General features: G+C 45.5%; 1 protein-coding gene across 2 annotated transcripts; it reads right to left on the bottom strand.

Annotated features, from left to right (window-relative positions):
* Window positions 1–236: 236 nt before the first annotated feature.
* On the bottom strand, window positions 237–11,870 carry AGTR2 (angiotensin II receptor type 2). 2 transcript variants are annotated; one of them, XR_009819657.1, is made up of 4 exons: window positions 11,335–11,870; window positions 8,269–9,622; window positions 1,846–1,911; window positions 237–280 (listed from the first exon to the last, which is right to left on the bottom strand). XR_009819657.1 is itself a non-coding variant. In XM_062006720.1 (2 exons), exon 2 carries the CDS (start codon window positions 9,547–9,549, stop codon window positions 8,431–8,433), a length of 1,119 nt encoding a protein of 372 aa, XP_061862704.1. In that variant the 5' UTR covers window positions 9,550–9,622; window positions 11,335–11,870; the 3' UTR covers window positions 8,002–8,430. The 2 variants fall into 2 exon arrangements, 1 of the variants encoding a protein (XP_061862704.1); XM_062006720.1 differs by lacking the exons at window positions 237–280; window positions 1,846–1,911 and having other exon boundaries at window positions 8,002–9,622.
* Between the last annotated feature and the right edge of the window lie 966 nt (window positions 11,871–12,836).

Raw genomic sequence — 12,836 nt, 5'->3', positions numbered from 1 at the left:
CACTACATGAAGAGCCAGCACAAGGGCTATCTAGACCAGGCTGCTTCTCTGGGGAGTCACATGGATACCCTTGTGAAGAGGAAAGTGGTTAGTCACTTGTTTTTGTCATCCCATACAGGAGAACACATAGCTCCCCCTTATCCTGCACTGACATACCTCTGACTTAGCTCCAATGCTGCTTTGGAATATTTTCTTCTTGGACCAGTGACAGGGAGGGTTTAAGCCCCCAAGGAAGCAGAAGACAGATTTCCTCTATGTGCTCTCCAGCTTAATAAACAGCCTGGAAACAAAAAGGGAGCGAGGGCAAGTGAAATGTTTCACATGACAGCTGTAGATATTAATTACTACAATTATCCTACTTTATTATGAGCTGGTCAGAAAGGATGTGAAATGTTACTAAATTTACCATCATATTTTCAGCTGGTCTAAGATGCATACCTGCAGTAATGTTATCACAAAGATTATAGGACAGGCACAAGTGGCAACATGAACACAGCAAAGATTTATGACAGGATTCACAGTAGGAGAGAGCTCTGGGAACAACCTCTCAATTCTTCATGTGTCTCCAACCGCATCTGCCTTGGTTCACTGGGCCACGTGTTACCAGTGTCCCAAGGCACCAGAGCAAGTCCTTACCACTGTCACCTGCTCTGCGACCCAAGGAAAACCTGGGAACATTCCTCAGTAATTATTTGGAGGCTTTCAACAGACCCTCACACTGAATCCACCCTGTTTGTTCCACATCAACCTCTGACATTTTCTCAAATGGCTGATCTTTTTTTCCAATGTATGCCTTAGAAGAGTCTTGCTTAACCCAAGTGCTGTCTTAGCAACTGACAACATAATTTCCCACACAGCTTGGGTATGGATAAGATCTGCTCCTGCCTTCAGCATGAAGCCTGCTTTAGGTACCCTTGCAGCTGAGGTAGCTACAGGGTAACCCAACATTAGGAACTTTTCTACCTGTTTTTGTTGCTTGTTTGCGTTTCCAGTTCATCCTAGAGAGAGTTACCTACTGAGTAATCAAACACCAGCAGAGAAGTAGCTAGTAGCTAGAAAAGCAGTTAGTTGTCTTGTAGTTCAGATCCAAGCTGATCTCAGACCTGCAGGGAATCAACATTCCTGGCTCTTCTGGGTAATTTCTCTTTTTGGTGTTTTGGCTGATAGAAAGATCTCTTTGCATTCCTGCAGGATATGAAGACCAAAATAAAATCAGATGAAAAACTGCCAGATATCAGGCTGAGAGCCAGTGATGTCCATGGGGCTCTCCCTACTTAGTAGAGCACATTTAGTATCATTCTCTAAAGTCTTTTTTCCTAGACGTGTCCTTGAAAACAACTCCCTTGGGCTCTATCATTTCCCTAATAAAAGCCCACATCTTCCAAACTGCAGCAGTCTAATATCACAGATTTGAAAGAAAAACAAATCTTTTTACTATTAAACATGTTGATTACATTACAAAGTCTATCTGGGTCTGAAAGTACATTCTTCAGTGGACCTCTTTCAAATGTATTTACTGTATATGGAATTGCACATGGAGGAATGCTCTTCCAAAGAGGCACAAGCACTTTGAAGAACAAATTCTGCACACCATACTCATCTAAAAAGAGACAGTTAATATAGTAGAACAAGAATATTCACCACTTTGTGATAAAAAGGGATTCATGATGTTCTAAAACCCTGGAGTTCACAACAGTAGAAGTTTGTGTCAGGAGGCAATTGCACTGTCCTTACTTTGGAAGAAGCCTCACTATGGTCAGTTAAGGTGTTGGCAGTGTAAGATGCCAAAAGTATGAGAGTCATGACATCTGTTTCATTATGTGTAAAATTCCTTAAAGCACTTACCAGAGCAAGTCAAACAATACAGAGTAGTGTTGCTCAGCAACTGCAAAGAAAAGCTCTCACGTTCCCCTGCAAGAGAAGATGGAATCCTGGAATCACAGAATGGTGGGGGTTGGAAGGGACCTCTAGAGGTTATCCAGCCCCAAACCCTCCTAAACCAGGTTCCCCTCATTCAAGGGGCACAGGAACAGGTCCAGGTGGGTTTGGAGAACCAGAATCCACAACCTCCCAGGGCAGCCTGTGCCAGGGCTCCCTCACTCTCACAGGAGGGAAGTTTCTCCTCACGTTCATGTGGAACTTCCCGTGTTCCAGCTTGTGCCCATTACCCCTTGTCCTGTTATTGGCCACCACAGAAAAAAAGACTGACCTCATCCTCTCAACACCCACCCTTTAGGTATTTAACAAGGGTTGACAGGGTCCCCTCTAAACCTTCCCTTCTCCAGGCTAAAGAGCCCAAGGTCCCTCAGCCTTTCCTCATAAATGATGTTCCAGTCCTCTCATCATCTTGGTGGCCCTGTGCTGGGCTCTCTCCAGCAGTTCCCTGTCTCTCTTGAGCTGGGGAGCCCAGAACTGGACACAGGACTCCAGATGTGGCCTCACCAGGATAGAGTATAGGGAGAGCAGAACCTCACTCGACCTGCCACCCACACTCTTAATGCCCCCAGGATGCCATTGGCCTTGGCCACAAGGGCACATTGCTGGCTCATGTTTGCTGACATAGTTGCATGCCACATAAACATCACCTCATCAAAGACTTTGGGAGGCAGTGACGGATTAAGAGTTTTGTTTCCTCCAGAGACAGTATTAGTTGCTCCATTTTCTCTGCTCTGCTGTGACCCAGCTGCATGCCAAGCACATGCTGTATTCCTCATTTTCACTTTCCTGTTGCGAAAGAGCTGCATGTTTGGACGCTGTCCTAATGCTTAATGCAGATATTTTACTGTGCTTTTTGAAGGAGGTTGTGTGTAGTGTGGCAGGGCACCCTGGCACATCTAGGGCAGGGATGGCTGCTGCCCACTGATCGGCCTCAGGGCTCACATGCCACCTGCTCACATGCCATCTTGCAGCAAAGGGGCAATGTTAGGGCACAGACAAGTTGTATCAGAGTTCAACCCTGTGCTTCCAGCTCAGCAAACAGCTTTACGTGTACGTACCTCCCCCATGATGAATGAACTGCATTATGTGTGGGCAGATAGCTTCAGAGCACAACCCCAGGGGCATCCCTGGGGAATGCAGAAGATTCTGTTAAACCAAAGTTTAAGCAGCACTAATACTGCACTGCTTCTGCTTCCTTGTGGATATATTATATGAATGTGGTATCTTTCCATTTCATGGCATTAAGTCTCTGCAAGCTCTCCCACACATCACTCAACAGGAATTGTCTTATATGCCAAATAAATCTCTGTCTAAAGGCATTTAATGATTATATCATTTCCCTTCCTGCTAGAAAGGCTTCCTACAATTGTTACAAGGTGAGACTGATTTCTAGAGACAGCCTCATCCTCTGTTTTATTTTAGCTCTGTGCCATGTTGACTCAGCATCTGTGTTGGACGGGTCACATTTGCACTCTTGCAGATCATTAGGTTGGCTGTTATTGATTTTCTTATTTGCTGTAAAAACAATAGAATAAATGAACAACTCTTAAAAGTCACACTGGATCCAGGCTTCCCATAACTGCTCATTTTACAGGCATGGAGCTGAGTTTCACAAACTTGTGTTTGCTTAAACTGAAGAGCTACTGGTTGTCAGTGGGGAAGAGAGAGTGACGTATCCCACAGCAGGAAAATGAATGTTGTGACCCTCATCCACTTGCACATTACTCTGCTTTGTCCCTGTGAAATGTTTTGGGGATTAACAGTGTTCTATCTGAAGCTTCTTGTGTCAAGTTCAGATTCTGTCTCAGCTGAAGAGGAAATGCAAAGTACACATTTGAAAGAGGGCAATGAGAGAGGCTGGCTTGCTCCCCGTCCCAGAGCACTCCACTCCAAAATCAAGGGCCAGAAACTTTTTAGCCAGGGCTGTGCAATCACCTGGGACTCCTTGCCCCACATCACTCCCAGTGGCAGACAGACAGCACGGGTGAAAAACCTGGTTTGGGAAGCTGAATGAGTCACATCACCATCCATGGGCTTTGACAGATGGGGCTGACACTTGAAGCAGTCAGGATTGAGCACAGAGAGGAGGGGAGGGAGGGGTGGCCTCTGGGTTATCAAGGACGGGAGTGCTGTGGGAGGTACCTCTGGGCTTCCTGTGCAGAGGAGGTGTAACCATTCCAGATTTCCATCCTTACTGTCCATGGTAGCAAGTGTCCCTCCACTGAAACATGGGCCCAGCACCCCACAGCCCTGCTTCCCCATGGCGGTGAAGCTGAGGGCACCTCAATAGTGCAAAGTGGTGATTACAGATGCAGAAATGCCAAAGAAGGTCTGCAAACATCTTGTTAGGCAAGGTTAATGCACACAGGCTTGCTGCTGGCATCTGGGTATCTCATAGGGTTAGGCATTACTTACTTTTAAATACACACACATTTGTCTTCCATAAACAAATCTCCATTTTGGGTTTGGGTTTTTTTTCTTTCCTCTTTTGATTCTAATGAAACCCATCTCTCAGCCAAGTGCCTCTCTTGGATGCTCTGCCAAACAGCAAGGCAGTTAGCTGATTCTTGTACCTAGACCACAGGATATGTGATGTTGAAGACAACAGCTTTGGCCTCCCTCTGTGAACAGGTATCTGGTAAGACAAAGCCATTGGACATTCACAAACCCTTCCCAGCAGAGCCCATGTGCCAGAGCAACAAGCTTCTCTTTATTGCACTCAGCTGGATCCCACAGCAGGCAGATGTGAGGCAGGCACAGCCCAGGACCTTTCCTAATGGAGAAGCCCTTCCCAACAACAGCAGTTGTTTTCCAAGGGAGAGAGATTTGAGAGCAGTGTCTGCCAGCATGGGGAAAGGCTGCCAGACCTCCTTGGTCCCCATGCTTTGGGTTTCCTGCCTTCCTGACAGCACTGTTCAAACGCACTATCCAAAAGTCCAGACTGTCATGGGGAACCTGAGCAGTTGACTTGCTCCATGCCACCTCCCCATCCATCAGCCAGGACAAGGGGATGGGCTGTGAGGGGCAGGAAGGTTGTGGCAGTTGGCTCCAGGGTGGCAAGGTGATATTCCTGCCCCAAATCTGGCCAGAGGAACTAGACAAGTATGCTGAGTTAGTGCCAGCACAGGCTCAGGCTGTGTTGATGGCTCAGGGAGAACATGCTGTACCAAACATTTCTTACTGTATATCTTACATAAACAAAGCATTTAGCTCACTACCCAGCACTTGCTCATGCTAATAAATGCCAGTGACTTTCTCTGCCTCATGCACTGAAGTTGCATAGTCAAGCTAGCTCAGGGACACACACAGGGTGCTCAGTTTGGACTGAGACTATTTCTGCAATTGATTTCAGCTGAGAGTAACTGACCTTAGCTAAAAAAGGTGCAAACAGGAATTACTGGGCAAATATGACCAAGATCAAGCAACCCTTGTACAAAACCACCCCTTCCATCTCTCTTTGGGGAAAGACGCACCGACAGGCTCACAGTGCTCCAGGACATTCCCCTTTCCAAAGAACCCTGATACCACTCTCAACTTTGACTCCAAATCCACCAGCATTTCCACCTGGTAGATCACCAAGCATCCATCCCTTCCACAGGCTTTCCTCTCCTCTGACGTTGGCTGCACCATGTCAGGGCAGAGTGAATGTAGCTCCAACCAAAATCCAGCTGTTGCTCATAAATTCACTCACTGTACTTGCAGACTGAGCAAGACACTGAGCAGTCACACACACTCCCAACATCCCCACTGAAACCATGTGAATCACTCTAAGATCTGCATTTTCTAGGAGTGCCTAAAGGAACACAGGACCAGGAATGGGGGAGGGAATTGGGGTCTGACAGAGGCTGTAGCACTGCATAACTATTGGAATTGTTTGCAAATTATCAGTGAAATGTTCTCCAGGAAAGAAAAATAAGTAGCTTCACTGCTTAAATTTTTGTCTGCATTCTTTTTCAGAAGATCCTGAAGAATTAAGCACAATGTGCTGAAATTGTGTACCCCCCCCCCCATTTTCCATTAAAAATCCCTGCAAAATCCCATGAGAAACTCAAACATGGTGAAAGAAATTCATAGAGTTCAGCATTATTTGATTTGCTCTAAAAATAAAGCAACCCCCTTGACACAGCACCTCCCCCACTTCCACCTCAGGTCCCTCAGACAATGTTTCTCGGATGTTTGCTTAACCACACTACTCAAATGACCCTCTTGGGGGTACAAGGCAGATGTGGCAAGCAGAAATCTGTCACATTGGGGTCACTTGGTTTGTCACTCTTGCAGAATGTGACCTTCAGGGTAGACTTCTTTTGAAACTGCATTTCGAAAGAAGGATTTTTCCTCCCCTCTCAGTTTTGCCTCCCATTTAATGCTCTTTTTGTTGTTTTTGTTTCCCTATTTATAGGAGAGAAACATCGAGCACAGCTGCCTCAGCCCTGCCAAGTGGTCATCAATCCCTGTCCCCCAGCTACAGAGTGGTAGATGTTCCATTGCTGCTCTCTCCCCAGGAAAGCTTTGTCTTTGTTTTTCTCTAGCCTCTCACAGGTGTAAATGCAACTGGAGCTGGATTGCAGATTCCTGTAGTACTTCCCTACCTGCAGAGGTCCAAATTGACACACAGAACACATGCAGTCTATGCTGACACTCAGGATGGGCACTGCTGAAGCACAGGTACCACTGGGGTCAGGTGATGTAGTTCAAGCTTTTGTTTTGAGACTACAAAGATGCCAATTACTGACACAGTTGTGTTCATTACTGACCTGCATTGCACTAAAGGTAAAAAGCCTCCACAACCTATTATTAGTCCTCTGAGCCTGTCACTCTGAACACCTGGTAATTTTCTTAGCCTGCTGATTTGTTTTGCTGTGGCATGGCTCCGTTGTGCTCATTGCTAAGCAATTAAGTTTGTCCTTCCAGAAATATCCATTGCCCCAGACACTATTAACTCCTCGGAACATTTTCAACAAAAACATTCCAGGGGAGATGCATTAGTGGCTCTTTCACTTTCTGAGACCAGCATCTCTCCAGCTACCCCATTACAGAACACCAAACCAGGACAAGGAGAAGTGGTTATTTGTGGTCAAGCCTCAGCTTTGCCAAGTTCTGCAAACTTTTCACCTCACATCACACTAAGACTGGCACGTTTCTTGTCTAATCTGTTTTTAAAGGCACCAGTGAAAAAACTTACCCTCTCCACACAGTGGAGGATGGTTCCTGCACAAGATTCCCATCACATCCAGGCATTGTTGGGACTTGCAGGGAGACCAGACTCCTGGTTACTCATTCTAACCCAAAACTGCTAGTGTAAGCCTCAAGAGTAACTTGTCAGAGAGAAAATTCCCTGTAGCTAATGATCTTTTGGTCACCCACCCTGGGGACAACCTGCTGGCAATTGAGCAAGGGGCTGATTCTTCCTTTAGATTGAGCCTATCAGACATTATCCTTTCTGAAGGGATCCCTCTCTAGCAAAAGAAAAATTCAAATCATCATCAAAAGTGACCTCAAACTAGAATCAGTACTTGCCAAATACTTGGGTTTTTTTCCCCCTTTCCTTTTATTTACAGATGAGTAAACTTCCATACTGAGAGGTGGCCAAGTCAGGAGTCACACCATGCTTTTGCTTCTGGGTGTCAAGACAGAGTCACTTAGGCTTTCTGTACACAGCACCCCAAAATTACAGTAGTAATCAGCATTTCAAACACAGAAAATCCAGACAGTCAGCAAATCCTTCCCTCAAAGGCTGCTGGACAGTGTGTGGGACTCAGCTCACCCACATAGCTGTTCCTGGGGTATTACTGTCAAAAGGGACCATACTGAATCAAATGATTCTATGACTGTTTGGCCTGTGAATCCATTGCCTGCTATGAGAAAGGTATAAAACACACACATGGTTCTACTTTTCCTCAAGAACACTCTCCTGACTCCAGCAAGTTGCAGAACCATGTCTCAACCTGTCCTCACGGTCCCAGGCCTAAGCAAGCAGAAGGAGTATTTGATGCATTTGACATACAACATCTCTAGCCATAGGTATTTTTTTTACTTTTAAATAATATACACATATCTCAAAAGTCAAAACATGTTCTTACAGCTAGGTACAGAAGTGCCTGCACTGCTTTATTTATACACGCTCTAGTGAGAATCTCTTCTAGAAAATCAGCTCAGGGTGTAATAGTCAGCACCTATGCAGCTGTAGCTGTTGTGCAGTGGCCCTTTGGTATATTTTGTTTTTCCACTGAACACTCACCAGTTGTCAGCCATAAACAAGCTGATATTTAAAATTATACCAATACATTTATTTGCCAGAATCTTCCATCTGATTAAAACCTGAGCGCTCACCATGGAAAAGACAGAAGAACAAATCCTCAGTTATGAGAAAAACGGATTCTCCTTCAGACAGCTGATGAGTGACTGGGCACAAAACAAAGGGAACAGGAGAGAGTGTCACCACTGCAGTGCCAGCCAGCTGCATTGCCATCGTCCCACATCATGCCTCAGTGCCTACAGCAAGGACTCAGGTCCCCATTCCCTGCCCACAGGGGTCTCAGTGTCTCTGAAGCAGCTCCCTTTCCTCAAAGAAGAGCTCTCTTGGTGGCTGTTGAACTGATAAACTCGTCGCTTAAACAAGCGATGGAGCTTCTCCTGGAACTGGTTGCCAATAAAGCAGTAGAGCAAAGGGTTGATGCAGCTGTTGGCAAATGCCATGCAGATGGCAAAGGGCAGCGCTGTGTCAATGATCCCCGTCACAGCACAGCTGTTAATGATGTTCATATGAGCTAAGGCATCCAAAAAGGTTAAAATGTGGAATGGGAGCCAGGAAATCAAGAAGGCCATGACAACAGCAGCCACCAGCTTTAGGACTTTGTCCCTCTTCTGCTTGCTTTTCCCAAACTCCTGTGCTTTGAGCAAGTGCTTCCTGATCCAGACGTAGCACGTGGTGATCACTGTCAAGGGGATGAAGAAGCCGAGTGCGTTCTTCAGGAAGGCTGTTGCCACAGACCATTTTGCATAACTCTCATGAGGAAAGGCCATAATGCAAGCACTGACCCCCAAGCTTTCAATGTAGTCAGTGTCACGGAAATAAAAAGTTGGGAGGGAGGCCAAACAGGCAAGGCCCCACACAACCAGTGCTATCAAATAAGCTTGCTGTGGAGTTCTTCTTTGAGAGCGAATAGGATGGACAATAGCATGGTACCGGTCCATGCTCATGCATGTAATGAAAAATATGCTTGCAAACATGTTCAAGCACAGGACAGAACTGGAGATTTTGCACATGAGAGACCCAAAGAGCCAGTTGTAGCCCTGTGCATAGTAGGCAGCCCAGAAGGGAAGGGTGGCGAGGCACAGCAAATCCGCCATGGCCAGGTTGAAAATGTAGGTGTTAGCGACTGTTTTGGGGCCACTGTTATGACAAAGCACCACAACAACCACGCTGTTTCCAACCAACCCCAGAACAAAAACCACAGAGAAGAGTGCTGGAATTAGTGAAAACTGATAATCTGAAGAGGTAAGTGGGCAGGGAGGGGGCAAGTGGAACACAGGCGATGAGTTTGTCGTTGCTGTATAGAGGACTTGGAGAGTTTCTTTGGTGGTGATGACCACGGAGTAGTTGCTCTGCATGGTGGTGGTGGTGGAAAGGAAGGTTCTGCAGGCAATTCATGTGCTAGCAGCACTTCTTTATCACATTGCTCACCTGCAGATCAGAAACCATGCGTTAGACATACTCTCTGCAGCTGTCTTTGCTCTGGAATCACACAGTCACAATGAAATAAAAACCATTTAAAGTGAAGTCAGTAAGCTGAGTGCTGGAATACCAGGCAACCCTGCTGGACTCCCTTCCTCCATCCCACTGACAGGACACAATTAGCCCTAGGGAGGTCACAGCACTTTTTTAATTAGCCTGGCAGAAAAGCAAGCAGCTGGGTTTTATCTGTGATTACAGATGGTGCTTTCTGTGGGCAGCAGAGCAGAAAGATTATTGACTTAGGAGTCGAAGAGACTTCAGGGACTTCTGTGACCAAAGACAGCACCAAAGCTCCTCATGATCCTTTTCTCAGCTTTCTCATACTATTTCCAACACTCTGCACAGTTAAAATCATGTAGAAAGGCAGTATTTGCCAGTGGGGATAAGGTACTTCACACCTGAGGGTCTTTTGGGACTTCACAAGCTTGAAAGCAGCATTTTAACAAGGCTAGGAAAAGCAAGGAAAGCAAGCTGTGACTTTTTTGGGGTTTTTAACTCACAGCACTGCATCCAAAGACCCTGAAGGGTCTTTGCAAAATGCTATTTACTGTCAGAGTCCTTCTCAAAGCAAACCTGCCCTCATGATGGCTTTTAATCAGAAGAGTAAAAGAAATATTTTCAATGTAGATACAAGCAATAGATAGTAAAGTACTCAGTCCTTGCAGGCATTGGATTTAACAGGAGTATCTGCCATTCATTTAGAAAGATCAGGACTGGGTTTAGTAGGGGAAAAAATGTAGCTGCAAAACAGCTGAAATAAGAGAGTTGACAGGTCTGTCTTTGTTCCAGTTCGCTTACAAGCAGGGCATTTTTCAAACTTTAAGACTTTATAGTCAATAAAGAAGATATCATACTCAAACATTTTATTTCACATAATAGAGACTTCCTTCTTAATTAGGTCCTTATTAAACCAGTCAGGCATTTAAGACCTCTCAAAGGGCCCTAAAAACAACAGAAACTTTAACCAAGACAAGACAGCAGAGTTGAGGGGTGATCTCTGATTTAACAGAAGGCAACTGATCATTTCTAACATTTTTTCTGTTAACAGTTTAGTGTACTGTAGCTAAGTATTTGCTTAATGCAAAACGTGCAATATGCTATCTCGAATACACTGACAAAAATTTAGCTTTAATTATATTGTCTCAAGAATTAAAATGCTCTAGGAGAATATTACAGCACATTTCTGCAGAATGATGGCATTTAAAGTCCCAAGCACTGGATTAAAAGCCCATATTTTGTAATTAAATAGGTCTTAAAGCACAGGAAGGGTTTTTGTTTGCAGACGACAAAGATTTGAGAGAGAGTCTGGAGCCCCATTTTGCCCTTAACTCTCATATCTTGAGCTCCTCACTTTAACCTACAGAAGCTGAAATCTCACAGACTAGTTGTGAGATTAAAAAATAAAGTATTATATCTCTGATAAAAAGCATTATATCTGTGACTTCTAATAGAGGGACCCCACCATAATTCATTTTAGTTGCATTACTGAGAACAAAGTTTCACTGCCAAAGCTCCCTTCTCTGCATTTGAACGAGCAGTGGCTTAAAATCTGCTTCTAAACCAGTCATTCCTATGGTTACCTAAGACATAATAAGGCATTTTTATCACAAATTGAATCAAATCAATGGAAATTATGTTCTAACAGCAGACAGAAAACATACCTTTCAAACCTCACATTCTTCTGGATGTGGCTCTAGAATGATGTGCTCCTTTTTTCTGCTTTCCTTCCAGCAATCTGCTCTCTCATATCTTCCGTGTTCCCACTGGGAGACTTTAACCTACATAACTCCAGAACTGAAATATGAACGCCTGCCAGCTTCTTTTCCTTTTGGAAGCAAAACAGTTTGAGAACCCCCCTTTCCAAGGCCACGTGAGCACAAGCAGTAAATCAGGAGAGAGGAGTGAGACAACCAAGAAGGAAAGAAAGAGGAAATTCACACCAATATCTCGGTGATTTTCTGCTGCAGCTCTTGGGCCAGAAGCATACACCCACATGCAAGCCCCTTCTGCCCCTGAGATGTACATGCAACACATGAGCCTTCATGCAAGGATTCACGCATCTCTGAGGACAGGGGCATTCCCATGCACTCTGTAGAGACCCAGCACTTGCTAAGACATTTGAGAGTGGAATAGGCTGTTAGTCTGACTAAGCTGAGCACACAGAGACAGAAAGCAGAGGAACATTATAGCATTCATATCAGCACTGTCTGTGTAAGGAGGCTGCTCCTGTCTCCCAGTTAGTAGGATGGGGAAGCCACTGCCCAAGTCCTTGCAAAGACAAGCACGCTGCTCAAACTGAGGAGGTCAGCAGGACAAATCCATGTGGCAGAGAGCAGGCTTGGCTCTGAGGCTGCACTGGCTAGAGCAAGCAGATCAGCAGAGCTGCCTACTCATACCATTCACACACAGCTGAGTCCTTACATCTGCTTCTGCGCGCCGCATGCTCTGCTTGGCCCCAGCCTCCTCTCCCTGGAAGGAGCTCCAAGGGGGCTCCTGGAGGATAAATATTGGTGAAAAACAAGCATCTGTAAGCCTCAAACAATTTGCCCTGATATCCTGACTGCGATCTCCACAGCAACTCATTCACTGGGGACATGTGCTGTGCTCCCCAGGCAGGGCTGCACGTGCCAGATGGAAAGCTACCACAGAAATCCCTGGCAGTGATACATCCCTTTGCCCCAGCCAGAGCCTGCTGGCTGTGTCCCCATCACCTACCAGGGCTGAACCCATTCTCTGAACACCAGCACAGTCTGACTTTGAAGGATATCCAACTGTGGAGGCTTGGGGGAATCCCAGTGCTGGCCCTTGCTCCTGGACTATGCAGCACACCAGAGGCAATTGGCATCCCAGACTCTGTAACCATCTCTGCTTACACCAAGATGACCCAGGAGAGAGATGAAACAGAAAAAAATAGCTTTATCCCAGCATCTTCAGAGGAATCAAGGGCTGAGCAGGCTGTGGAGAACAATCCTTTCTGCCCAGTTGTGTCTTTGACAGTAGAGTGTACCAGGAAAGCTCATCAGCAAACTCAGATACATCCCCTGAAGGAGAGTACTACTTCTCAAGGCAGGGAGAGGAGTCCTTGGCAGCTTTTGGCTTTATCTGGCTCTTAATATGAGTATGGTCTTGGCATTTTCTATACAAAAGGACACTGAGTTATTTA

This window comes from Colius striatus, chromosome 13 (assembly GCF_028858725.1).
Source record: "Colius striatus isolate bColStr4 chromosome 13, bColStr4.1.hap1, whole genome shotgun sequence".
In the NCBI taxonomy this organism is placed as follows: domain Eukaryota; kingdom Metazoa; phylum Chordata; class Aves; order Coliiformes; family Coliidae; genus Colius; species Colius striatus.
The sequence above is the reverse complement of the archived record's forward strand: the minus strand, read 5'-3'. Positions and strand labels throughout refer to the sequence as shown.

What these genes read in the sequence shown, in the direction of transcription:
- AGTR2 (XM_062006720.1), bottom strand. Translation starts at nt 9,549, where the DNA reads ATGCAGAGCAACTACTCCGTGGTCATCACCACCAAAGAAACTCTCCAA.